The sequence below is a fragment of the Rhinopithecus roxellana genome, chromosome 10, assembly GCF_007565055.1.
Source record: "Rhinopithecus roxellana isolate Shanxi Qingling chromosome 10, ASM756505v1, whole genome shotgun sequence".
NCBI lineage: Eukaryota > Metazoa > Chordata > Mammalia > Primates > Cercopithecidae > Rhinopithecus > Rhinopithecus roxellana.
The window spans coordinates 96,094,208-96,120,382 of record NC_044558.1 but is presented as its reverse complement, the minus strand read 5'-3'; the positions used below and the strand labels follow the sequence as shown (position 1 = coordinate 96,120,382).

Below are 26,175 nucleotides of genomic sequence, written 5' to 3'. Positions count from 1 at the left end.
TCCCCATTTTACAGACAAGGAAACTGAGGCACAGAAAAGGGAGATGAGATGTCTGAGGTCACACACTGGGAAGTGGTAGCGCCAGGGCTTGGACAGGTGCTCCTGCCTCTAGGGCACTCCAGACTTGGTTCCCAAACACAGTGACAGTGCCCCCCAGAGGACATTTCAGCAACGTTCTGGAGATATTTTTGGTGGTCACAAGTGTAAGGGAAGGTGCTCCTGGCATCTGGTGGGTAGAGGCCCAGGATGCAGATCAATGTCCAGCAAAAGGACAAGATGGTCCCCACCACAAAGAACCTGCCGCCCAAAATAATCGTGCTGAAGTTGAGAAACCCTTCTCCAGGCCCCGTGCTGTGCAGCCCAGAAAGGGGAAGGAACTAGGGAAGAGGCACTCAGCAGGTTCGAGGCTGGGAGCACTGCTGGGCTAGAGCCCTGGGACTCACTTTCCTATCAGTGGCGCATCCTGGCTGGTAGGGGTGGAGTGGTGAACATCCAGTAGGGTGACATGAGGCAAGAGGCTCGGGGATGAAGCTAAGGAGCTTGGCTGGACACTAGGGAGCCATAGCAGGTTCTTGAGCTGGGACATCTGCACACTGGGGTTGGCATGTTGGGAGGTGTGTGCACATATCAATAATGAATACCAGCAGCAGACCCTTGTGTGTGTGTGCAGAGGGGCACGAGTGGGTGGATCAGCTGTGCCCCCAGCTATACACTCACCCCAATCTTGCCCGTCTTGGCAGCCATCATGAGGGGTGAGAGGCCGTCGTTGTTGAGCACGGCCTCCAGGTTGCTGTCGGGGAAGAGGCGGGCACACTTGAGCAGCAGCAGGTCATACATCTTGGTAACGAACTTGGTGTTCTCACGGGTGTTGTCAGCGATGGCCACCAGCGCGTGCAGCACCGTGTTGCCTCGCGAGTCCTGGCGCCGCATGTCTGCCTTCTTGTGGGGGTTCTCCGTCAGGTAGTTGACAATGTGGGGCTGGTTGGTGCAGGCAGCCAGCGACAAGGGCAGCTCCCCTACGGGCCAGGGTGGAGGGTGGGAGGTCAGCGAAGGGGGCCCAGGGTGGGACTCTGCCTGCAGACACTTGGGGGATGGACACTGTGGCACTCTGAGGATGACGGAGACAGCACCAGCAGTGGATATGAACTGCACGTTTCTCTGGGTGACGCCAGGGTGATAGGGTGTGGCTAGTGAAGGACACAGCCATGCGAGTTGGAGGCTGTCAGGGACTGGACACATCCAATGATGGAATTATTATTATTATTATTTTTGAGACAAAGTCTCACTCTGTCGCCCAGGCTGGAGTGCAGTGGCACAATCTTGGCTGACTGCAACCTCCACCTCCCAGGTGCAAACAATTCTTGTGCCTCAGCCGAGCAGCCGGGATTACAGGCATCTGCCACCACACCTGGCTAATTTTTGTATTTTTAGTAGAGACAGGATTTCACCATGTTGGCCATGCTGGTCTCAAACTCCTGACCTCAAGTGATCTGCCCCCCTTGGCCTCCCAAAGTGCCGGGATTACAGGCGTGAGCCACCGTGCCCAGCCGATGATAGAATTCTTTGTGTGACTTTGTCCCTGAGCTGCACATAATGAGTGCCTTCAAGCAGTGGCAAGATTCAAAATATTTCATGAGTCCAGTGATGACAACGGCAGTGGTGGGCTTTGGGCCAGGTGATGTTGGTCCCAGCATAAACCAGATTAAAGGACACAGACAATACAGAGCTGGGTGCTGACAACACAGCCCAAGGGCCTCTCATGATCCCCACTGCACAGCTGGGGAAGGTGAGGGAAGTGAGGTCACATGCCTGGAAAATGCAGAGTGAGGATATGGCTTTTTTTGTTGTTTTATTTTTGCTTTTTAAAGACAGAGTCTTGCTCTGTTGTCCAGGCTGGAATGCAGTGGTGCAATCACAGCTCACTGCAGCCTCGAACTCCTAGGTTCAAGTGATCCTCCAGCCTTGGCCTCCCAAGCAGCTGGGACTACAAGCACATGACACCATGCCATCTAATTTTTTTTTTTTTTTTTTTTTTTTGATGCGGAGTCTCACTCTGTCACCGAGGCTGGAATGCAATGGGGAAATCTCGGCTCACTGCAACCTCTGTCCCCCAGGTTCAAGCGATTCTCCTGCCTCAGCCTCCCATGTAACTAGGATTACAGGCACCCACCATCATGCCCAGCTAATTTTTGTTATTTTTGTAGAGATGGGGTTTCACCATGTTGTTGGCCAGGCTGGTCTCGAACTCTTGAGGTCAGTGATCCGCCTGCCTTGTCCTCCCAAAGTGCTAGGATTACAGGCATGAGCCACCATGCCCAGCCATTTTTTAAATTTTTAAAAGAGACAAGGTCTTGCTATGTTGCCTAGGCTGATCTCAAACTCCTGACCTCAAGCGATCCTCCTGCCTTGACCTCCCAAAGTGCTGGGATGACAGGTGCGAGCCACCGTGCCTGGCTGGAGTGAGGATCTGAATCCAGGTCCATGGTGCCAAGTTCTCCAATGGCACTTACACCTCAGAGGCAAGGGCCCCGTGACCAAGACCGGTGTGCAGCCTATGCTCCAGAGTGCTGTCTGCGCCCATGGCCAGAGTGGCCCTGGGTGTCTAGGGGATGGTCAGGGCTGCAGACACCAAGCAGTATCACGCTATCTCCCGCCATGCTTCTCCAGCATGCTGTCAGCCCCCACCAGGCCCCTCCTTACCAAAGTAGAAGTAGCCTCCCTCATCCTTGGGCTGGAAGAAGCGCCCACGGGCCTGGGCGTGGACGTCAGCTCCTTGGGCCACGAGGAGCTCCACGTAGTGTTTGCAGCGACGCTCGATTGCGATGTGCAGGGCCGTCTGACCTGGGGACAGGGGACAGTCATTCAGGGCCCTGACAGGGCAGAGACCCAGCCAGGCTTGCTGGGGGTGGGGGTGGGGTGCAGGATGTAGAAATTGGGGTGGGAAATTCAGGCAGATTCCTGCCCAGCAACACCCAAGGGCAGCAAATAGGCCCTTCGATATTCCCTGGGATCCATTGCAGAAGCAGAATCTCAAGCCTAGAGGATACCCAGTTTGTGGAATCCTGAATGTGAGAACTTTTTAGATTCATAAGACGCCTAAAAAATCCTAGAGGAGGCCAGGTGCAGTGGTTCACGCCTGTAATCCCAGTGCTTTGGGAGACCGAGGAGGGAGATCACCTGAGCCCAGGAGTTTGAGGCAAGCCTGGGCAACACAGTGAGACCCCATCTCTATAGAAATGTTAAAAATTGGCTGGGCCTGGTGACTTACACCTGTGGTCCCAGCTACTCAGGAGGCTGAGGCAGGAGGATTGCTGAAGCCTAGCAGTTCAATACCAGCCTGGGCAACTGATAAGGTTTGGCTCTGTGTCCACACTTAAATCTCACCTTGAATTGTAGTTCCCATAATCCCCAGGTGTCATGGGAGGGACCCCATGAAAGGTAATGTAATCATGAGGGCAGTTACCCTCATGCTGTTTCGATAGTGAGTGAGTCCTCAAGAGATCTGAAGATTCTATAAGGGGCTTTTCCCCCTTTTGCTTGGCACTTCTCCTTCCTAGAACCATGTGAAGAAGGGTATGTTTGCTTCCCCTTCCGCCATGATTGTAAGTTTCCTGAGGCCTCCCCAGCCCTGCGGAACTGTGAGTCAATTAACTCTCTTTCCTTTATACATTATCCAGTCTTGGGCAGTTCTTTATAGCAGCATGAGAACGGACTAACACAACAACATGAGACCCCGTCTCTACAGAAATTTTAAAAATTAGCCTGACATGGTGGTCCATGCCAGTGCTCCCAGCTACTTGGGCAGTGAGGTGGGAGAATCGCTTGAGCCCAGGAGGTCAAGGCTGCAGTGAGCCATGATCACACCACTGCACCCCAGCTTGGGTGACAGAGCAAGAACCTGTCTCAAAAAAAAAAAAAAAAAAAAAGAAAAGAAAAAAGAAAGAAAAATCCTAGAGGAAACAACAGTACCTTGGCCTCCCAGAATTTTGAACTCAAGATAAAATATTCATGGATTTTGAATCTTAATATCCAGGCATATTGATTCTGTAAATCAACTCTGATTTACAGAATCTCAGAATTCAGAACTGGGGAGCTTGGCCCCCTGCTGCCTTTGCCTTTCAGAGCTTGTGAGCTCAGGACTCATTATCAGAGAGCCTTAGGGCACCCACCACCGCAGCATCCTAGGACAGATCCCCAGTTCATGATCCCTAGACTCGCTGCATCTCAGAATCTTGGAATCCTTTTTTTTTTAAGACAGGGTCTCATTCTGTCACCCAGGCTGGAGTTCAGTGGCACAATCATAGCTCACTGCAGCCTCGATCCTCGGAGTTCAACTGATCCTCCCACCTCAGTCTCCCGAGTAGCTGGGACTACGTGCACCAACATGCCTGGCTTTTTTTTTTTTTTTTTTTTTTCAGGACAAGTCTTGCTCTTGTCTATCACCCAGGCTGGGGTGCAATGGCATGATCTTGGCTCACTGAAACCTCCACCTCCCGGGTTCAAGCGATTCTTCTGCCTCAGCCTCCTAAGTAGCAGGGATTGCAGGTACATGCCACCAAATGTGGCTAATTTTTGTATTTTTAGTCAGGATGGGATTTCACCATGTTGTCCAGGCTGGTCTTGAACTCCTGACATCAAGTGATCTGCCCCCACCGTCGGCTTCCCAAAATGTGCTGGGGTTAACAGGCATGAGCCACCGCACCTGGCCCTTTTTTTTTTTTTTTTTTTTTTTTGCATTTTTAGTAAGGACGGGATTTCACCATGTTGGTCAGGCTGGTCTTGAACTCTTGACCGCAAGCGATCTGCCCCCCCTTGGCTTTCCAAAGTGCTGGGATTACAGGTAAGAGCCACCATGCCTGGTGGAATCTTCCATTCTGAAACTCAAAACAAAGTTGGAAGGGGTAGTTACTGTTCCTTCATCCATCCATCTATCCATCCATCCATCCATTCATTCATTTGTCAGGTCCTGGGTACATGCTGGCACTTAGGCCCAGATCAAAGCTTTCAGGGGTCAGACAAGCAAAGGACAGTATCTCCACCAGCCCTCGTGGCACCCCTGCCCAGCCCGGGGCCCACCTCGATAGTAGATGTCGCGGAAGGGCGAGTTGATGAACTCCCGCATGTTGCCGGTGCGCTCCGCGATGTCCAGCAGCACAGGGATGGTGTCGTTGCGGCCGCTGCTCAGGTTCAGCAAGGCCTTGGGCAGGCAGGTCTTCCCTGTAGATGGCTCTAGCAGGAGAGACATATAAGATGAGGCGGTGCTCCAGCCCGTGACCTTGAACTTGTAGGCATCGGGGTACAGAGCACTGGGTAGGGGGTCGGACGTCTTGGCTGCCAACATCTCCTCTCCGAGCCTGTTTCCTCATCTGTCCAGTGGGGACCCAGGGCCACTCTATCTGCCTCCAGTGGTGTTGAGAGGGTGCAATAAACTCATGGGCTTAGGTGCTTTGAAATGTGACAGGCTTCAGCCTACAGATTGGTATTTAATTAATCTTATTTGGGAAGATTTTTTATTTATTTTTATTTACTAATATCTTTTTTTTTTAAGAGACAGGGTCTCACTCTATCATCCAGGCTGGAGTATAGTGGTGCAATCCTAGCTCATTGCAGCCTCCGATTCCTGGGCTCAAGTGATCCTCCCACCTCGGCCTCCCAAGTAGCAGCTAAGACTACAGGTGTGCACCTCCATGCTTAACTAATTTTTTAATTTTTATTTTCGTAGAGAAGGGATCTCACTATGTTGCCCAGGCTGGTCCCAAACACCTGGCCTCAAGTGATCCTCCCACCTCTGCCTCCCAAAGTGCTGGGATTACAGGTGTGAGCCACCACACCTGGCCCTTGAAAAAGATTTTTGTAAAGTGCTTCATAAATAAATGGTGAGAATGCTGGGTTAAACAAAGCCAGCCATATTTCCTTACTACAGGACTTCTCAGAGCCTTTCATTCGCTAACAGGGACTGCGGACCTCTAAAAGCAAGACACACTAGGCAGCATTCACCCACCTGTCAGAGCATAGAATCCTTTTCCCATTTACACTGGTGCCCCTGGAAGGGAGTGGAGGGGTGCAGCGTTCCCCAAAGTGTGGGACTGTGTGCCACAGTGGACGTGAACTGACCTTAGGAGAATCAGGAGAGAATCTTGGGGATTCTAAGGGTGCAACAATAATAACCCTGAAGGTTTCATCCACTATCGAAACTTTCTCATGAAGTCAACTCTCTGTTTGGTACTAGCAGGTCCTTAACACCTCTCACTAACACTTGCTGATGTCTCTTTGCAAGTTTCTTCCTATTGTAGCTATTTTTATGGTTACCTGAGTTGATTTATATCTCAAAAGAGTAAGTTGAAAACTCCCCTGTGAATCAAGGACAGGGCAAAATCATACCAGGGGCTCTGGAATGGCCAGAGGGTGGGAGATGCAGGGGTGGGTTCAGGCACCCGTTCTGAAGCCAGGCACCTTGGGTTTGAGGCCTGGCTTTGCTCCTGACAGCTGTATGACCATTTCTCTGCTTAGGGTCCTTTCTGGCTAAATTAAAGCTATGAAGGGAAATCGAAGAGCTAATCAGTATTTATTGATTAGCCCAGTACCAGGCAGATAGGAGTCTTTGATAAATATTAGTGCTGCTGTTATCATTCCATGAGACGGGATTTAGGAACCGTCTCCCTAAATGCCAGGAATCAGTGGGGCAGACTCACAGAGACCTGAATTCTAGTCTTGGCCCTTCCAAGAGCAGGGTTGTTTGGGACAAGCCTCGTCCCCAGTTGCTTTCCCACTGTCCACCTGGCGCCCAGCTCAGAGGCGACACCATCCCTCTCATGGAATAATGTGGCCCAGCCAGTGTCTCTCCCACATGCCTAAGACACTTCCCTCATTTCCCTCATTTTCCCCAGCGTCTCTGGCCTTCCTTCATCCACTTTCCACATAGCAGCTGGAACGGTCACTTCAGACTGCAACTGACCACAGTGAACTACAGGACTTTTGCATCTGCTGTCCCTGAACCCCCACCCTAATCTGAAACATTCCTCCCTCCTCTTTTCACCTGGTTAACTGTACCTCACTCAGACTCTGCTCAAGTGTCACCTCCTCCAGGAAGCTCTCCTGGATTTTCCCTAACTAGGTCAAATCCTCCAGTACAGACTTTTGTTGACACCTGTTACAGTTTGTAACTGTGTGCTTATTTCTGTGGTTGCTTGGTCAATGCTCATCCTGTCCAGGAGCCTGTTGACACCTTGAAGGCAGGGTGATGCCTGCTTTGCTCACTATTGTTCGGCCTCTGCCAAGCACAGTGCTTGGCATGTGGTGGGTGCCCCACAGCCATTTGCTGAGTTAACACCCATCGAATGAAGGGGAGGGCCGGGCACCCCGGGCAATTCCAAACCATAGGTGACCCAAAGTGGAACGAAAGACCCTGGATTTGGGCTTTCAGACACAGGTTATAGACCCAGGGACGGGGCGCCTGGGTGCTGGGAGGAGATGTCAGGAGCAGCATCCTCCCAGAGAGGAGGTGGAACATGCAGTTCCAGGAACCAGCCACCAGGTGGCGAAGCGGCTCTGCCCAGGGTGGGCTGCTGTAGCCAGGGGCTCTAAATTGATAATTGCCAAATTAGAGGTTGTGAAACTTTGCCGAGGGGAGGTGGGGGCAGGGGAGGGCATCCCAGACTTCCCTGATAATCAGATGAGCTCATGACCCTTTACCATGCAGGGACAGATCCAGGTTTTATGGGACCTGGACTAAGTCCAGGACCTTAGAAAGGGCCTTAGCCAGGGGCCCTGGCACTTAATTAGTATCACGGACCTTACAGTAAGTCTCCCTCTATGCACATACACTACTGTCTGCAATTTTAGAGACCCACCTCCCACACTCATGCACAGACACACATGCATCTGGGTTCCTGGACGGTGCTAAAAGCCCCCAACTCAGTCCTGAATTCAGGAGAAGCCAGAGGTCTTGACAAGCCAGCCTAGTGCTGAAGGCACAGGTGCCAGCGTCCATCTCCCAGGATTTGCTCTACACCAAGATTCCGCACCTTTGCCTCACGTACTTACGTACTTGGTGGACCAGGAGAGGCCATTTGGCCAGGGCTTAAACATGGGTTATCTCCAAATAAGATTGTTCATGCCATCACTGAGCTACTCCAGGAGCAGAGAGAAGCCCCACCCTCCCACAACTCTAAACTTGTGCCTCCAAATGAGGCCACATCGTCTGGCCGGGAACCACGAATGAATATTTTTCATAAATCCAGCAATTGTCTTTTTTTTTTTTTTTTTTTGAGACAGAGTCTCGCTCTGTTGCCCAGGCTGGAGTGCAGTGGTGCAATCTTGGCTCACTGCAACCTCCACCTCCCAGGTTCAAGTGATTCTCCTGGCTCAGCCTCCTAAGTAACTGAAATTACAGGTGTGTGCCGCTAAGCCTGGTTCTTTTTTTTTTTTTTTTTTTTTGTGTGTGTGTGTTTTTAGTAGAGACAGGGTTTCACCACGTTGGCAAGGCTAGTCTCAAACTCCTGACCTTAGGTGATTCACCTGCCTCAGTCTCCCAAAGTGCTGGGATTATAGGCATGAGCCACCATACCCAGCCCCAGCAATTGTTTCTTGGTAGACACAATGATACTGCATCATATTGTTTCAGTGTAAGAATGAGGTTGAGGCCAGCCTCAATGGCTCATGCCTGTAATCTCAGCACTTTGGAAGGTTGAGGCAGGAGGATCACTTGAAGCCAGGAGTTTGATACCAGCCTGGGAAACATAGTGAGAGCCTGTCTCTTAAAAAAAAGAAAAAAAATTTTAGCCAGGCATGGTAGCTTGCACCTGTAGTCCCAACTACTCTGGAAGCTGAAGCAGGAGGATTGCTTGGGGCCAGAAGTTCAAGGCTGCAGGGAGCTGTGATCACACCACAGCATTCCAGCCTGGGCGACAGAATGAGATCCTATCTCAAAAAAAAGAAACAAGTTGATAAAGATATATGTGGATGATGTAGCACAGACTTGTTTACCCTGTTTGGGAACTTAATTCACTTAAAGTAACTGAAGTCTTTAAAAATGGCCTCTTCTGGTTGGGCGCGGTGGCTCATGCCTGTAATCCCAGCACTTTGGGAGGCTGAGGCAGGCGGATCACCTGAGGTCAGGAGTTCGAGACCAGCCTGACCAACATGGAGAGACCTCGTCTCTACTAAAAATAAAGAATTAGCCAGGCGTGGTGGCGCATGCGTTATCCCAGCTACCTGGGAGGCTGAAGCAGGAGAATCACTTGAACCTAGGAGGTGGAGGTTGCGGTGAGCAGAGATCATACCTTTGCACTCCAGCCTGGGCAACAAGAACAAAACTGTCTCAAAAAAAGCAGGCCTCTTCTGACATCCCTGAAGTTTCCTCAGACTTAGGCTGTAGACCAACCATGGACAGCCTTCCAAGATGGGCCCTTCTTCATAGCAGGTGTCACAATTCTTTTCTTTTTTTCTGTTTGTCACCCAGGCTGAAGTGCTGCAGCCTCAGCCTCCTAGGCTCATGCAACCCTCCTGCCTTGGCCTCCCAAAGTGCTGGGATTACAGGTGTGAGCCATCATGCCCAGCTTAAGTGTCACATTTCTTGACATGGTATCTTGACTTGTGAGATCATGGCCAGTTTAATAATGGCTTACCCAGAACCCAGCACATCGCAGGTGGCTGATTTGGGTGCAGGTGTTCACAGGTAAGGCCTGGGGCTGTGGAGGGTGCTGGTGTCCTGAGGTGGGTGTTTTGAATATGGACAAGGCTGAAGGGTGAGTTCTCTGGGCTGGGGCTTCAGCCTAGGAAGGGGAGCCCTAAAGTTGGGCTGGGGTGGAGCAGACCCCAAGAAGTAGAATCAGGACTACCAGCCCGGACACCCTGCCCATCCCTCCAGACCTTTCCTCAGGGGAGCAGGAGCTCCAGGACTCCAGCTGCCTGCACTGGGTTCTTTGTGGGATGAGAGCCAGGAGTATGCTGTGATTATTCCCCAGTTTACAGATGAGGAAACAGAGGCTCAGAGAAGTCACACATCACTTAAGTGGCAAAGGTGGAATCTGAACCCAGGTAGGTGGACTCTGTTTACCCACTACACTAACCTTTTCATAAATAAGGGCTGAATGAATGAATGAATGAGTGAGTGGAGGTAGCTGAGGCCCAGAGAGGTGAAGGACACACAGGACCAGACTCCCTGTCCAGTCTGGCGCTTTCCAGACTCCCTGTCCATTGGCACTTTCCAGGCCAATGCAGTCCACTGACCCCAAGGAAGAAGCTGAGGGAAAAGGGGGCCCCCAATGCCAGGCTTCCCCCACACCCCTGGCTGTCCCACTGGCTATGCCCATCTGGGTGGCTCACCTCGAAATTCCTCATCAGTCAGGCGTTTCTTGTGGGTCAGCAAGAAGGGGAGCAGCCCGTCCAGGTCAGCAGTGGAGCCCCGGGACACAATGTCAAAGAGGATGGGCCTGTTGAAGACTTTGAGGATGGGGGGCGGCTGGGGGGCAGGGGCTTTGGGGCTCTGCGGCTGCTTCCTGGAGGAGGTAGGGAGGCAAGTTGATGGGAGGGCTCATCCCTTGCCTGCCCCACTGTCCCTGGCCTTAGGGACCCAAAGACTGTGGCAGGGGGCGGGCAGTTGAAGCCCTACAAGGAACAGAGTGAGGTAGGTGGGGCAGCTGTAAAAACTAAGGCATGTTTTATCCAACAAACGATAGCTAGTACTACTGTGTGTTGGGTGGAGACAAACAGAAAGAAAGAAACGCACAGACTGCCCATCCATCTATCCACCCATCCATCCACACATCCAGTCACCCACCCATCCATCTATCCATCCATCCATCCTTCCATCCGCAGCACGCAGCCAGCCAGCACCCACCCTCTCATCCAGCTACCACCCCAGCCAGCCGCCAGCACGCAGCCATCCAGCGACCCAGCCACCCACCACCAGCCACCATCCCCAGCCAGCCATCACACCAGCCCCCCGCCATCCAGCGACCACCCACCATCCATCCACACTCATCCACCTCTACCCATGCCACCCACTACCATCCAGCCACCCGCATCCATCCAGCGACCCATCACACCACTCCTCCATCTAGCCACTCACCCATCCACCATCCAGCCAGCCATCCACCACTATCCATCCACCACGCGCCATCTATCCACCCATCCATCCATCACTTATCCATCCATCCATCCACCCACTCATCCATCCATCCATTCCCCCACCCACCATTCACCCATCCACCTACCTACCCATCCATCCATTCATCACTCATCCATCCATCCACCCATCCACCCACTCATCCATCCATCCATCACTCATCCATCCATCTACCCATCCACCCACCCACCCATCCATCCATTCATCCACCCATCCACCCACCTGCCCATCCATCCATCCATCACTCATCCATACATTCACCCACTCAGCATCCACCCACCCACCTGCCCACTCATCATCCATCCATCACTCATTCACCCATCCATACATCACTTATCCATCCATCCACCCACTCATCCATCCATCCATCACTCATCCATCCATCCATCCCTCATCCATCCATCCCTCAGTCATCCATCCATCCACCCACTCATCCATCCATCTATCCATCCACCCACCCATCCATCCATCACTCATCCATCCATCCACACATCCACCCACCCACCCATCCACCCATCCACCCATCCATCCCTCATTCATTCATCTACCCATCCACTCACTCCTCCATCTATCCACCCATCCATTCATTACTCATTCATTCATCCACCCACTCATCAATCCACCCATCCACCCCACCCATCCATCCATCCATCAAACTGCCCATCCACCCACTCATGTATTAGTCATTTATTGAGTACTTACTAAGGCAGAGAGACTGAAAGAGACAAAAAGAAAGAGAAAATAAAGAAACAGCAGACTAAAAGATGAGGCATTTAATCCATTCATTCCATAACTAACCCATTAATTTATTCATTCAGCAAATATTTGAGACAAATGAGGCCATGCTCATATGTACTTGCTCATGGCCCACCACACAGTAAGCACTCAGTAACTGTTAGTTGATATTACCATTATTAATGAGTGCCTACTGTGTGTCTGGATCTTGTATGTGCATGGGAGAGATGTGGAGCTACAGAGGCAGATGGAGGAAGGGCGTGGCACAGAGAGGGTTGGGAAGAGAAGAGATGGAGAAAGAAAGGAAGGAAACAGACACTAAGAGAAGGAGGGCTTGGAGACATTCATTCAGTCATTCAACAAGCATTATTTTGGCACCTTTTATATGCTAGGTTCTGGGAGAGAAGAGCTAGCTCAGGGCCACCATGAGGCAGGAATGCTCTCTCTGTCACGTTCTTACCTGGCCCAGTGCCTGGCACATCTTGGGATGCAGTAAGACTGTTCAATGAATAAGAGGCTAAAGAGGAGACAGATGGAGGCACAGGGTCTGGGAAGGAGAATAGGGGAGAGCAGGGGAAGAGAGAAAACCCTAACAAGAGGCAGCAGGGCCAGAGGGGAAGGGGGAATGCAGTTGGGGAAACTGAGGCCAGGGCAGGTTGTGGAAGCAGGTGGGACAGGGTTGCAAGGTTGGACAAAGCCAGCATCTGGCTGTACCCAGCCTGTCTTGCCATGAGAAGGGGACAGCCATTCTCTTCCTTTCCTCTTTGCCGGGGGTTGAGATTTTCCATCTCAGGGCAGGTGCTAGGAAAGCGGGTCATTAGCATCCACAGTAGGGTAAGAAGTGTGCTCTCCTGTTGACAGGGGCACAGGCATAGATACAGCCTCTAATGAGGGCAATTAGGCAGCCACTACGATACCTCTTCCTGAACTTTGACCTTTAAGCCAAAATAAAAAGGAATACTGCCCCTGCCAGATCTCACTGAGGCAGCCCTCAGGACTCAGCAGCACCCCACTCCCTCCACCAGCCTGGACTTCCTGGGGTGGGGGTGGGGGTGGGGAGGAGGGCTTGCAGGAGGGGTCCGAGGGAGGCGAAGGGGAGATCCAGAGCCCACTAGCTTTCAACAGGATCTGGGAGGGCTTGGGGACAGAAGGATGGGAACCCTGGGCACTCTGCTACTCTGGCCGTCAGTTTCCACCTCTGGGCAGAGGTGGTACAGATTTTTCAGCACACAGACAACTGTGAAGCCCTGTTCCTTGGACATATCTGCAGAGCCTCTCCAGCCTTAGGCCCTTGCACTCACATTTCTCTCCACCTAGGACACCCTTCCCTCCCTCTCTGTGGCTGCCCCTTCACAACCCTTAGCTTGAGGCTTGAATGTTGACTCCTCCAAGAAACCTTCCCGGATTACCTTTCTTATATCCACCCACTCTCTAACTTCAGCACCTCCCCCAACTCACATGGCATATCCATGTGCTCAGCTACTTGCTTCTTGCCTGTCTCACCCTCTAAACTGAAAGTGTTGCCTGAGTAGAGGTGGATCTGGTCTGGCTCAGCCAGTAGTCTCAGGGCCAACCTCACTGACTGGCAGATAGTGGGCACTCAAGAAACATCCACTGGCTGGGCGCAGTGGCTCACGCCTGTAATCCCAGCACTTTGGGAGGCCGAGGTGAACAGATCACTTGAGGTCAGTAGTTCAAGATTAGCCTGGCCAACATGGTAAAACCCTGTCTCTACTAAAAATACAAAAATTAGCTGGGTGTGGTGGTGCACACCTGTAGTTCCAGCTACCCGGGAGGCTGAGGCAGGAGAATCACTTGAACCTGGGAGGCGGAGGTTGCAATGAGCCAAGATCGCGCCACTGCACTCCAGCCTGGGCGACAGAGCAAGACCCTGTCTCAAAAAAAAAAAGAAAAGAAAAGAAAAGAAAAAGAAACATCCACTGAATGAATTAATGACTCTGTGAATAAATAAAAGGGGCAGTTCTTGACCAAGCAAGGGCTGCGAAGGTGAATGGGCTCCATCCAAGAGATAAATGAATCCATGGCCAGCAAGGGGGACAGAGGAAGACCAGGCAAGTCCAGGTCATCTCCAGACCTCAGGACCATCCTCCAGGACACACACACAGGCAACCAAGAGGGGATTTCACGGAGCAATGGAGGAAAGGGTCAAGTCAGGGCACATTAGGGACAGCAGGGCTGGGACCGAGAAAGGATATGGTTCATCAGTGCCTGCTGAGGCTCAGGAGGAGCTGGCTAGGAGACTGTAAGCCCTGCTCCCTTCCCCAAACTGCCAAAAGCTTGTGGAAGTCTCTGGGCTTCCTAAAGGACCAGGAGGGGGGGCTCAGCCTCACAAAGCAGGGAGTCTGCAGGTGACAGACAACAGGGTCATGCTGGAAGCAGAACCCGGGATGACTGAGTTTGCAGAGTGCCACACAAACCACATGCAGATGCCAGGCAAATGCCTCTGAGTCTAGAGTCTGGGCTGCAAGATTCAGTTCAGCAGAACCCACTGGGGGAGGATGGGGACCAGACAAGGTGGTCGAGGTGGGCTGGAGGCTCCCTGTCCCCAGCTAGGCCTGGCATGGAATACATAACAGGAGCCACATGCTGTCACCCCATCCAGGGCTTCTCTCCACTGTCTTTTCTTTCAGCAAGACTGCCATTATGGGAAAGAAAGGGTGAATGCTTTGGGGTTTCCAGCTCTTTCTAAGCCTCAGGAAAGCCACTGGATGGCCAGGAATGGAGGTGATGCTTGAAGAAAACCCAGGAGGGGCAGCTGGATGTGTGCCAGGAAGAGAAGGTAGGGAGATGGATGGATGAATAGATGCAAAAATGAAAGAAAAGATGAGCAAATGAATAAATGAATCAGTGACTAAGCAAACAAAGGAACAAATGGACAAATGGATGGACAGAGAGTTGGGTGAATAAACTGGTGGTTAGAAGAGAGAAGGAGGGGAAGGAAAGACAGAAGGCAGGCAGGTGAGCAATCAAGCATGAGAAATGGAATGAATGAATGAATGAACAGTTTGATAGCTGAATGGTTAGATGAATAGAAACAGTGGGTAGGTGAGAGGATGGAATGACATTCAGATGAGAAAATGGTAGATGAATGGAAGGTTGGTTATATGGGTGTATGGCTGGACAGATGGCTGACAGATGGGTAGATGAGCAGATAGATATTTTAATGAGTGGATAATGGATGGATAGATTGGACAGGTGGACAAAAAAGTGGAAAGATGGGCATCTGGGTGAATGAATGAGATGGTAGATGGATAAATGGATGGATGGATGAACAGATGTATAAATAAGATAAACAAATGGAAGGCTGGATGTGTAGGTGAAGAGACGGACAGACAAGTACATGAATGGGGGACAGATGAGTAGGTAGATATGTAGGTCAATAAAAAAGCAGATGAGGCTGGGTGCGGTGGCTCACACCTATAATCCCAGCACTTTGGGAGGCCAAGGCAGGTGGATCACAATGTCAGGAGTTCAAGACCAGCCTGGCCAAGATGGTGAAAACCTGTCTCTACTAAAAATAAAAAAAAAAAAATTAGCTGGGTGTGGTGGCGGGTGTCTGTAATCCCAGCTACTCAGGAGGCTGAGAGGAGAATTGCTTGAACCCAGGAGGTGGAGGTTTTAGTGAGCCAAGATCACACCACTGCACTCCAGTCTGGGCAACAGAGCAAGACTCCATCTCAAAAAGAAAAAAAAAAAAGCAGATGAATGAATGGAGAGTTAGATGAGTAAATAGTTGTATAAATGAGTGGGTGGAGGGGTGAATGGGTAAATCGGTGAATGAATGGATGAATGGATGAACAGACAAATGTCCAATGGAAGAGTGGACAGAGGGGTAAATGGATAGAGGAATGGATGATGGATTAATAGATGGATGGATGATGGATAGATGGGTAGATGGATGGATGAATGGATGATAGGTGGATAGATAGATGATGCATGGATGGATGGCTGGATTAATGGATAGATGGACATATGGAATAATGATGAATAGATGAATAGATGGACAGATGGAAGGATGATGGATGAATGGATGGATGGATGATGAGTAGATGGATAGATGGATGAATAGTAGATAGATGGACAAATGGAATAATGATGGATAGATGAATAGATGGATAGATGGAAGGATGATGGATAAATGAATAGATGGATGGATGGATGATGAATGATGGGTGGATGGATAGATGGAGAGATGATAGATGGCTGGATGATGGATGGATGGACAGATGGATGGATGGATGGATGATATATGGATGGAGAGATGAATAGATTGATGGATAGATGTATGGATGGTTGGATGGGATGGATGGATGGATGGATGGATGGTTGGATCGATGGATGGATGGATGGATGGATGGATGGATGGATGGATGGACAGATGGATAGAGGGATGGACAGATGGATAGATGGATGGATGGATGAATTGACAAATATGTGGATAATAGATAGAGAGTGGATGACGAATGGGTGAATGGATACAGAGGAGGAGACCACAGGCCAGGAATCTAACAATACTCACTCTATGATCTTCTTCCTCCACCTCTTGTTGTCACTGGGGTGGTGACGATAGGTGCCATAGTCAAAGAGTGAGTCCATGGGTGCTTTCTTGGGTCCAGGCACCACCGAGGACTCATATAGGGTGGACTCCAGCAGATCGATGGGGTTAGGCACCCCCTTGCGGAAGGCACCCTGGAACTTCATGCGCAGATTTGGTCGCCCATCGCCTAGGCCAGCAGGGCGACTGGCATCAGCCTGTGAGGGCGAAGGGGAGCCATCCTCCCCCTCGAACAGATTTGCCAGGGAGGAGAGAGGAAAAGCCTCCCCGCCTGGGGTGCCACTCTCATCCCCGGGGAGCTCAGCCACCTCCCCGGGACCCGCGCGGGGGCCTTCGCTGGAATCCGCCATGCCTGCCCCAGGCCTGTGTGCACTGCTCAGCCTGCAAGGGAATGAAAAGGGAGTCAGGCAAAACCCGGCCAGTGGCAGGGGCTCCAGGAAGCCCCCTCCCACGTAGACAAGCAGCAGTGCTGTCAGCTGCTTCAAAGCCACCGTTGTAATGACAGGGGCGTGGGGAGGCCACTCCCAGATGTGGTTGGCCGCCAGCCTCAGGCGGGAACTGCAACAGGAGCCTCTTTCAGGAACCTGGAAACACAAATTGGCCCCAGGTCCAACTACCCTGGGCATTAGCTGAAAGAGGGTGGACTTCGGGGTCACGCTGGGACCCTATACTTGGATCCCAGACCCTACTGCTAACCAAGAAAGCCAGCTTTGGAGCCCCAGAGAGCCAAGTTCAAATCCAGGCTCCACACTTAGTCATTCCATGACATTAAGCAAGTCATAGCCTCAGTTTCCTGATCTGTAAGATGGGAATATCCAAGCCCCATGGGTAGAACACGCAGTCCAGTGGCCAGTGCAGTGCAGTGCCTGGCACGTGGTAAGCACCTGCTAAAGCAGAACTATTAACCGTGGGCTTCAGGCACAGGAAGGGCTCAGAAAATCCATGTGGACTTGCTGCGTGGGCCGGCAGTCCTGTTTCCTCATCAAACACCGTCGTGATGATCCCCATTTTACAGAACAGGAAACTGAGGCTCCAAGACTTGAGTTGACTTCCCCAGTGCACCAACTCTGCTCCACAGCACAAAGTGCTGATTCCTCCCCGCACCTCTGCCTGGTTAACTCCTCCCCACTGGAACTCCCCAGTTCCAGCTCAACTGGGCTCCTCTGGAAAGCCCTCCCTGGACTGCACACACTCGCTCCCGGGATCTATGCTCGTCTCCTCGGAAGCTTTATCCCAGCTGTTCACAGGATGGTTCATTCCCAGGCTGTGGGCGCAAGGAGGCAGGAAATGTATCTGTTCATCCTTGAGTCCTCACACAAATGAGCAACTTTATGACAAAGATGTCATTTGTTCCCATTTCTCAGATGAGGAAGCAGGTTTCAAAGGCAGCAAACAGCCTGCAGGGAGAAGGGCTGGACTTGAACCACATCTCTCTGGCTCCTGGGTCCAGTGCTTAGCCAGGAGCCAGGGCAAGGGAGGAGCAAGGCCCCACTGGTTGGCTGTCAGCCCCCTGTTCTCTGTAGCATGGTGCCAACCAGGCGGGGCTGGGCACCAAGGGTGAGTTTCCTGGAACTCTTAGCACCCCACCCAGGAGGCAGGAGCATGTCTGAAAAGCCCTCTCTTATACATCTCACCCTTCCCACCCAATACAACACGGAGAAAAACAAATAAACTAGTTCCCACCTTGTTTGTTCTGTGGCTTCCAGGAGGGAAGGCTTGGACCAGAGAGGTGGGGACACAGCAAGAGGACTCCCTTAGTGGGCGCAGCAGGACACAGAGGGTCAGAGCTCCCACCAGGGGCGGGCTCCCCTCTGGACACCAACAGGGAGATACAGCCTGGCCTTTGGAGTCATTCAGGCCTGGGTTCTAAGCCCAGCTCTGCTATTTACATGTAGTGTGATCTTAGTTAAGTTACTTGAGCTCCCCAAGCCTCAGTTCCCTCCTCTGCAAAATGGATACAACTGTAGTCACTTCTTCACAGGGTTGGAGGCAGCGGGAAGTGAGGTCAGGTATATCCAGTGCCATTTCTGGGATTAAAGTGGGGTTTTGGCTGGGTGCAGCAGCTCACGCCTGTAATCCCAGCACTTTGGGAGGCCAAGGCAGGTGGATCACTTGAAGTCAGGAGTTTGAGACCAGCCTGGACAACACGGCGAAACCCCATCTCTACAAAAAATACAAAAATTAGCTGGGCATGGTGGCATGTGCCTGTAATCCCAGCTACTCAGGAGACTGAGGCAGGAGAATCGCTTGAACCCAGGAGGTGGAGGTTGCAGTGAGCCAAGATGGCACCATTGTACTCCAGCCTGGGTGACAGAGCAAGATTCCATCTAAAAATAAATAAATAGAGTGAGGTTTTCAGTTACTATAACCAAAGGAAGAAAGAGAAGTTAGGGGGCCAGGTTCTGAAATCAGATCGACCCAGTTCCAGTCTTGGCCCTGGTCATTAGCTGTTTGACCATGGGCAAACCACTTCCTCTCTCTGCCCCTTGGTTTTCCCACCTGTAAGACCGGAGTGACCACGCCTGTTCCTAGGGTTCTCCAGCATGTGAGGCACCTACTCAGTGCCAGCACCTAGTAGGACCTCTGGAGACATGAAGTCCTTTTGACTGGCCACGTAGGAGAGGGGGATCTGGATCCCAGTCCCTCATGGCTGCCACATGCGTTTGGACTTTGCTCTTCAGGAATGGGGGCCGGGGGGCTGCTGAGGCAGGAGGGGCATCTGCAGGGGCCCAGGCATTGGCGGGAGGCGGATTAGACTCTCCTGAGCACAGCCCTGCCCACCTCACTGGGGGCCCTGAGATCGGGGGAGACAAGGCATCAGGCACACCCTCTGTGTTGTCAATACCCTTCTATCCACTGCATCTCTCACCATGGCACCCCAGGGGCTAATGCAACCCCACCCCAGGGAGCTCCCAAGGCCAGAGAAGGCAGCCAAGAAGGTCCTTCCATCCCCATCATTCCTGCACCCTCCTCCCCTCAGGAGGATAGCCCTCCCCTAAGCCTGGACAGCACTCCAGGTTCCTGGGGAGTCCAAAATGGGGGCTCTGGTGCCAGCCAATCCTGGGTTCAGATCCCCTCCCAGCAACTCTCAACCTGTCTGGCCGCTGTGTGGCCTTGGGCAAGTCATGCCACGATCATGATTAGCACTCTAATTAGGATGAAATAATAATTATGAACTAAATCACCATCCTCGCCTGATGACATAGCTCAGGCTGTGCCCAGCATGGGGCCTCATCTACCCCTCGCCATGACTCCAGACCAGTCATTCTCAACCAGGGACAGTTCTGTTCCTCCCCTAAGGACATTTGGTAATATCTGATAACATGTTTTGTTGTCACAACTGTACAGGAGAGGGAGCACTGCTGGCATCTGGTAGGTCAAGGCCAGGGATGGCACTAAACATCCTCCAAAGCAAAAGACAGCCCCGCACCACAAAGAATGACCCAGCCCACAATGTCAATAGCGCCGGGACTGAGAACACTTGACCTGGAGGTAGGTACTGCAATCATTCCCATTCTACAGATGAGGAAACTGAGGCTCAGAGAGGCTAAGCGACTTGCCTGAGGTCACACAGCAGGTTAGTGACAGAGCCAGGACTGAAATGCGAGCAGCTGGCTGCAGAGTCCGGGCTGAATCCCTCCATGCACTGGGGATGTCCTGGGTGCCAGGTGAGGGTGAAAGGGAGCTATCCCCACCCTCAAACAGATTGATCAGGGAGGAGAGGGGGAAGGCCTCCCCACCAGGGAGCTCGGCCACCTCGCTGGGCCTGCACAGGGGACTTTGCTGGGATCCGCCATGCCAGATGGCACTAAACATCCTCCAATACAAAAGACAGCCCCACACCACACAGAATAACCCAGTCAACAATGTCAACAACACTGAGGTTGAGAAAATCTCCCCTGGAGGTAGGTATTGCAATCATTCTCATTTTACAGATGAGGAAACTGAGGCTCAAAGAGGTTAAGTGACTTACCTGAGGTCACACAGCAGGTTAGTGATGGAGTACCAGGGTGCCACCTGAGCATTTACAGTGTCTCCTTCAAGCTTCACAACCACCCCAGGAGGTAGGGATGATTACTGCCTGCCCATTATTATCTCTATGAGCCTCAGTTTCTCTACCTGTAAAATGGGGATTGCAATAATAGCACCTCCCTTGTAGGGCTTCTGGGAGATAAGGCAGGTCAAGTGTTTCTTGGGCACCTCAGAAATACTTGATAAATGTTGGATCTTGTCATATTTAATCATCATCATCAGCACTATGATACGGTCCTGATTTACCTGTTCTCCCTTACTCCCCTTCCCCAAAACACACATGCACACACGTGCCAGAAGTACAGCCTGGCATTTTATAGCCCGTGCTAAAATCCACCAAGCCCCTCTCTCATTTAATCTCCCGAAGAACCTGGACAAAGCTAGACTATCGCTCCCACTTTATAGCTAAGGAAATGGAAGCTCTGAGAGGCCAGCTAGGGAGCAAATGGCTTTGAAGAAAACCTCCAGACTCCTAGCCCTGGGCTCCTTCCACATCACAGCACTCAGGGGTGTGTACGCACCAGCTCACGTGTACACATACACATAGGCATGCGTACACGTACACACACACCCCCACACACACACCACACACATACACATACACACACACACACACATACACATACACACACCACACACACACACATCCAGCTCTGCTGCTCTGTGGCAATTCCCTCCCCAAACACTGCCCTGTTCTCTGTGGTCAGAAAAAGAGTTTACTCCCTGTTCTAATTTGCCCTGAAGGCTGTTATTACACATTCCAAACTCATGCCAGCTTTAGGAGGGAGGGAAGAGGGGGATGCAGGCAGGGAGAGAGGCTGAGAGCCTGGGTGTAAGTCCACGTGTGTCTCCGCTGCGTGTGACTGTCATGTACATTTCTTCCCACCTTCCTCCATGTGCGTGTGCACGTGTGTGTGCCAACTATGAGCAGGCATGGTAGGCCCTTCGTTCCCGCACAGGCTCACAATGCCTCCTATCAGGAGCCCCTTCACAGTGGGGAAGCTCCCAGCTGCACCAGGTGTGCATCAGGGAGGCACCCAAGAATGTTCCTGCATGACTGTGAACATCCCCACACACTGACATGGTCACAACAGCGTTCATTCAGAGCAGCGGGTGTTTGTTTGTTTGTTTGTTTGTTCAGACAGGGTCTCACTCTGTCACCCAGACTGGAGTACAGTGGCACAATCTCAGCTCACTGCAACCTCCGCCTCTCAGGCTCAAGTGATTCTCCTGCCTCAGCCTCCCAAGTAGCTGGGATTACAGAAACACGCCACCACCACTAGGCTAATTTTTGTATTTTTAGTAGAGATGGGGTTTCACATGTTGGCCAGGCTGGTCTTGAACTCCTGACCTCAAATGATCCACCCGCCTTGGCCTCCCAAAGTGCTGGAATTACAGGCATGAGCCACTGCGCCTGGCCAAAGTAGCGGTTTTTTAACATGTTGGTTTTAAATCCTATATATTCAAAAGAAGATTTATATTCAAACCGTTCTTTAGAACATATATACCAAATGGTGGTCCACACAGAGATGGCGGTTGTGTAGGATGGACAGAGAAAGAATCTGCATCTTCCTCTAGAAAGGGCCCAAGGGGCAGGAGTAGAAGCCAGCTACCTATTTATTTATTCCACACTTTTACTGAGCACCAGGCACTGGTGCTAGGTACTAGTGACACAGATGTGAACAAAACAGACAGCAATCCCTTTGGGGGCAGACCTTCCGGTGGGGAAAAAATAAACTAGACAAACCAAGCAGCAGAGTCATGTCAGGTGGTGTTAAGAACTGCATAGACCAGAAGGGCTCAGGAGTGGGCAAGTTAAGGGGTACAGGAGTCCTGAGTAGGGTGATGAGATACAGGGCTGAGCCAGGGTCCCCAAGCCTTCCTTTCTGCCCTAGACAGACCCCAGGCTTTCTGGGAATCTGGCTTTCTGTTCTCATGGCCCCCTGAGCTGGTGAGGCACAGAGTGAGAGAGCATTTTGACGTCTGGCAGGCCAGAGGGTCAGATCCCAGACCCACAGCTCATTCGCTGCATGAGCTTGAGGAAGTTACCCAACCTCTCTGATCTTCACTTTCCTCAGCTGCCCTATTAAGGGATCGTAATAGGGTCATTGTGAGAGGTATATACGTTGAGTCAAGTGCCTGGCAGAAAGAAAGCCTCAACACACAGCAGATTGCACAAGAGATGCCTGCTCTCTGAGAATCCCGAATTCAACGGCAGTGGAGGTCTCTGGCTCCATCTCCATGCCCCGACTTGCGGAGGGTGGAAAAAGGGGCCCATCCTCGGGGTTACCCGCGGCTTTGCCTGATCTCATGGAAACCCTGGCACACATTTGTCAAATCCCATCCTCCTGATTACGTGACCAAGGAAAGCTGCTTAAATCTGGGGGCAAGTTTGGGCATGCAAGCTTGCTCCACCCCAGCGGGGAGGATTCCAGGGAGCTGGTTTCTCCTGGTTCCCTCCCTTCTGGAATCAATTCATTCCACCAGGCATCAGTGGAGTGGCACCTGTTTGCAGGGCACGGAGGAGACATAAAAGTGTGGGACCTCAGAGAACTCACAGTCTGGGAGGGAAGGCAGATGGCTCTTCCTGCCTCCAGGCCTTTGCCCAGGCTGTTCCCTCTGCCTGGAATGCCCTTCCCTTCGCTGGCTGGTTCCCACTTACTCCTCAGGCCTCATCTTAAAGGGTACTTCCTCTGAAAAGCCCTCCTGTTTCCCTTGTTGTTCACTCTTAGAGTAACATGTGCCTTCCTTTACAGCACTTTCCACGATTAAACTTTTCTATATACATATTTTTTTTTTCCAAGAGAGTCTCGCTCCGTTGCCCAGGTTGGAGTGTAGTGGCATGATCTCGGCTCACTGCAACTTCCGCCTCCTGGGTTCAAGCAATTCTCGTGCCTCAGCCTCCCCGAGTAGCTGGGATTACAGGTATGTACCACCACACCCGGCTAATTTTTCGTATTTTTAGTAGAGACAGGGTTTTGCCATGTTGGCCAGTCTGGTCTTGAACTCCTGACCTCAGGTGATCCGCCCACCTCAGCCTCGCAAAGTGTTGGGATTATAGACGTGAGCCACCGCGCCTGGCCAATGTATTATTCTGTGATTCATCTTCTCTCTTCGTCTCCAGAGTTTTAGTTCCATGTGGTAGGGACTATTTTGTGTCCCCTATGTCCCTAGCATTCAGCATGGTGCTGAAGCAAAATGAGGTGTCAATGAATATTTGGTTTATTTTAGGCTGTAAGACCAGGGACCTAAAGTTCCAGGTGGGGCTGCAGAGCAAGGGCAGCCAGAATACTGATGGGGAGTGGGGGAGGCTGGAAGGAGGAGGAGGAGGAGGAGGAGGAGGAGGAGGATAAAGGGCAGAGGAGGTGTGAAGGACAAAGGTGTGGAGGGGAAAGTGCAGGGTGCACAGAGGAATGGTGTGGCCTGGGGCATAGGGAGAAGGAAAGCAGGAAGAAGAGATGGGTGAGTGGGTGGGCAGCGGGGAGGTGGGTGGGGGAGGAATCCATGTGTAGGAAGGAGCCCATGGAGAAGGTGCTCAGGCTCCCAGACAGACCCAGTGTGCTTCTACCTCCCTCCGTCCTGGGGCTCCTTGGCCAATTTGGGGGGCACTCACTTCCTGTGGTACTCTCAAATAAACACACCTGCGAGTGCCTGCCATTCCAGCTCAGTCTTGCAGGGCACATGTGGGTAGGAAGGTACTAGGAAGACAAGGACTCTGAGCTTTGCTGTTACTAGAAAGTCCCAAACCTGTCCACCCACTCCCCACCTTCCAGGTAAGAAAACTGAGGTTCGCCCGGGCGCAGTGGCTCACACCTGTAATCCCAGCACTTTGGGAGGCCGAGGTGGGTGGATCACAAGGGCCGGCAGATCGAGACCACCGTGAAACCCTATCTCTACTAAAAATACAAAAAATTAGCCGGGCATGGTGGTGGGTGTCTGTAGTCCTAGCTACTCGGGAGGCTGAGGCAGGAGAATGGTGTGAACCCGGGAGGCAGGGCTTGCAGTGAGCCAAGATTCAGCCACTGCACTCCAGCCTGGGCAACAGAGCGAGACTCCGTCTCAAAAAAAAAGAAAACTGAGGTTCAGAGAGGCAAAGTCACTTGTCTGGCATTGCCTTGCTCCAGAAAGGGGGAAGCAGGATTAGAACCCATGCATCCCCAGGACCAGTGCCTTTGACGGACACTATACAAAGACAAGGGAACTCTGGGAGGGAGGAGCTTTAGAAAGAATGGAGTAGGGGGTGGATCGCAGTCCTTGGTGAACTACCAGTTCACCAGTTCTGGGCAAGTCACCTGGCCTTCCCATGCCTTGGTTTCCTCACCTGCAAAATGGCAATGATCCTAGTACCTACCCCCAGGGAACTGTCGTGAGGGTTAAATGAAATAAAGCATGCAAAACACTGAGCCCGGTGCCTGGTACACAGCACGCATTTCAGTCAACAATGGCTGCTGTTGGAATCTTCGCTATCAGTGTACTATTTATCAGTATCATTAGGGGAACAGATGAACAAAAGGACTGAGGACCAAGGAAGGCAGTGACTCCTAGAGAAGGCAGAGCAGCTGGATCCAGAGCCTTGGAGGTAGATTCTGGTAGCCACCTCGAAGTGGCGGCTGACTGGGAGCTCAGCTCCTTGGCCAGGCAAAACCTACTGCCTGCCAGGCTACGCACAGCTCCCAGGCCCTTGGCAGGCGGCAGGGGTAGGGGGGCATCATGCCATGCCCAGCACCTTCCCTGGCCAGCCTGTATTTACCTAGCAGGTCTCGGCCCAGCCCGCTTCCTGTTTGCTGCACAGTGGCCGCCTGTCCAGGACAGACAGAGCTCCAGTGTCCTTTTGGGCCCCCACCCCATGCACTCACACCACCCAGGCAGGGCAGGTCTGGGGTGACTCACCGGGCCCCACGGAGGGCAAGGCCAGTGTGGCCACGGCAGTCATTTGGTCATTCTGCAAGCCCTTGGCTGGAGGGATGCCGGCTGACAGCACACACAGATGCCTCTCTGAGCTTTCACAGGGACCAAGTCATTTCTGAGGGTCCCAGCCCCGGGGCAGGAGCCACCAAGAGGTTGTGTGGCTTAATGGTTAAGAGCATGCACCTTGCAGGAACAAAAGGCCACATATTGCAGGATTCCATTTATATGAAATGCCAGAAGAGGCAAATCCATAGAGACAGAAAGCAGATGAGTTGCTGCCAAGGGGCTGGGAGCGGAGAGTGATGACTGCTAACGGGTACAGAGTCCTTTTTCGGGGGTGATGAAAATGTTCTGGAATGAGATACTGCTGATGTCTGTACAACTCTGAATATAGTAAGAAACCAACCGAATTGTACGTTTTAAAAGACTGAGTTATGAGTATGTGAATTACATCTAAATGACCCTTCCAGGCTTAGTGACCTCGGGCAGGTCACTTCCCTCCCAGAACCTCAGTTTCCTTGTTGCAACATGGGAATGTTATGGGGATGAAGCACACATAAAGGGTTTCTTTTTTTTCTTTCTTTGTGTGTGTGTGTGTGTGTGTGTGTGTGTGTGTGTGTGTGTGTCAGGATCTTGCTGTGTCACCCAGGTTAAAGTGTAAGTGGCACAATCTTGGTTCACTGCAACCTCCGTCTCCCAAGTTCAAGCAATCCTCCTGCCTCAGCCTCCCTAGTAACTGGGATTACAGGCGCCCGCCACTGCGCCAGCTAATTTTTGTATTTTTAGAAGAGATGGG

At 51.8% G+C, this 26,175-nt stretch overlaps 1 protein-coding gene across 1 annotated transcript in view; it reads right to left on the bottom strand.

The window, feature by feature from the left end:
- TRPV4 (transient receptor potential cation channel subfamily V member 4) overlaps positions 1 to 26,175 on the bottom strand; it is a 50,618-nt gene that overhangs the window by 15,143 nt on the left and 9,300 nt on the right. The window contains exons 2-6 of the mRNA XM_030938954.1: positions 16,404 to 16,820; positions 10,327 to 10,499; positions 5,077 to 5,229; positions 2,701 to 2,841; positions 718 to 1,016 (exon numbers count right to left, since the gene is read on the bottom strand). Of these exons, the coding sequence (XP_030794814.1) occupies positions 718 to 1,016; positions 2,701 to 2,841; positions 5,077 to 5,229; positions 10,327 to 10,499; positions 16,404 to 16,789 (1,152 nt within the window). The 5' untranslated portion in view covers positions 16,790 to 16,820. The remainder of the gene's footprint in view (positions 1 to 717; positions 1,017 to 2,700; positions 2,842 to 5,076; positions 5,230 to 10,326; positions 10,500 to 16,403; positions 16,821 to 26,175) is intronic.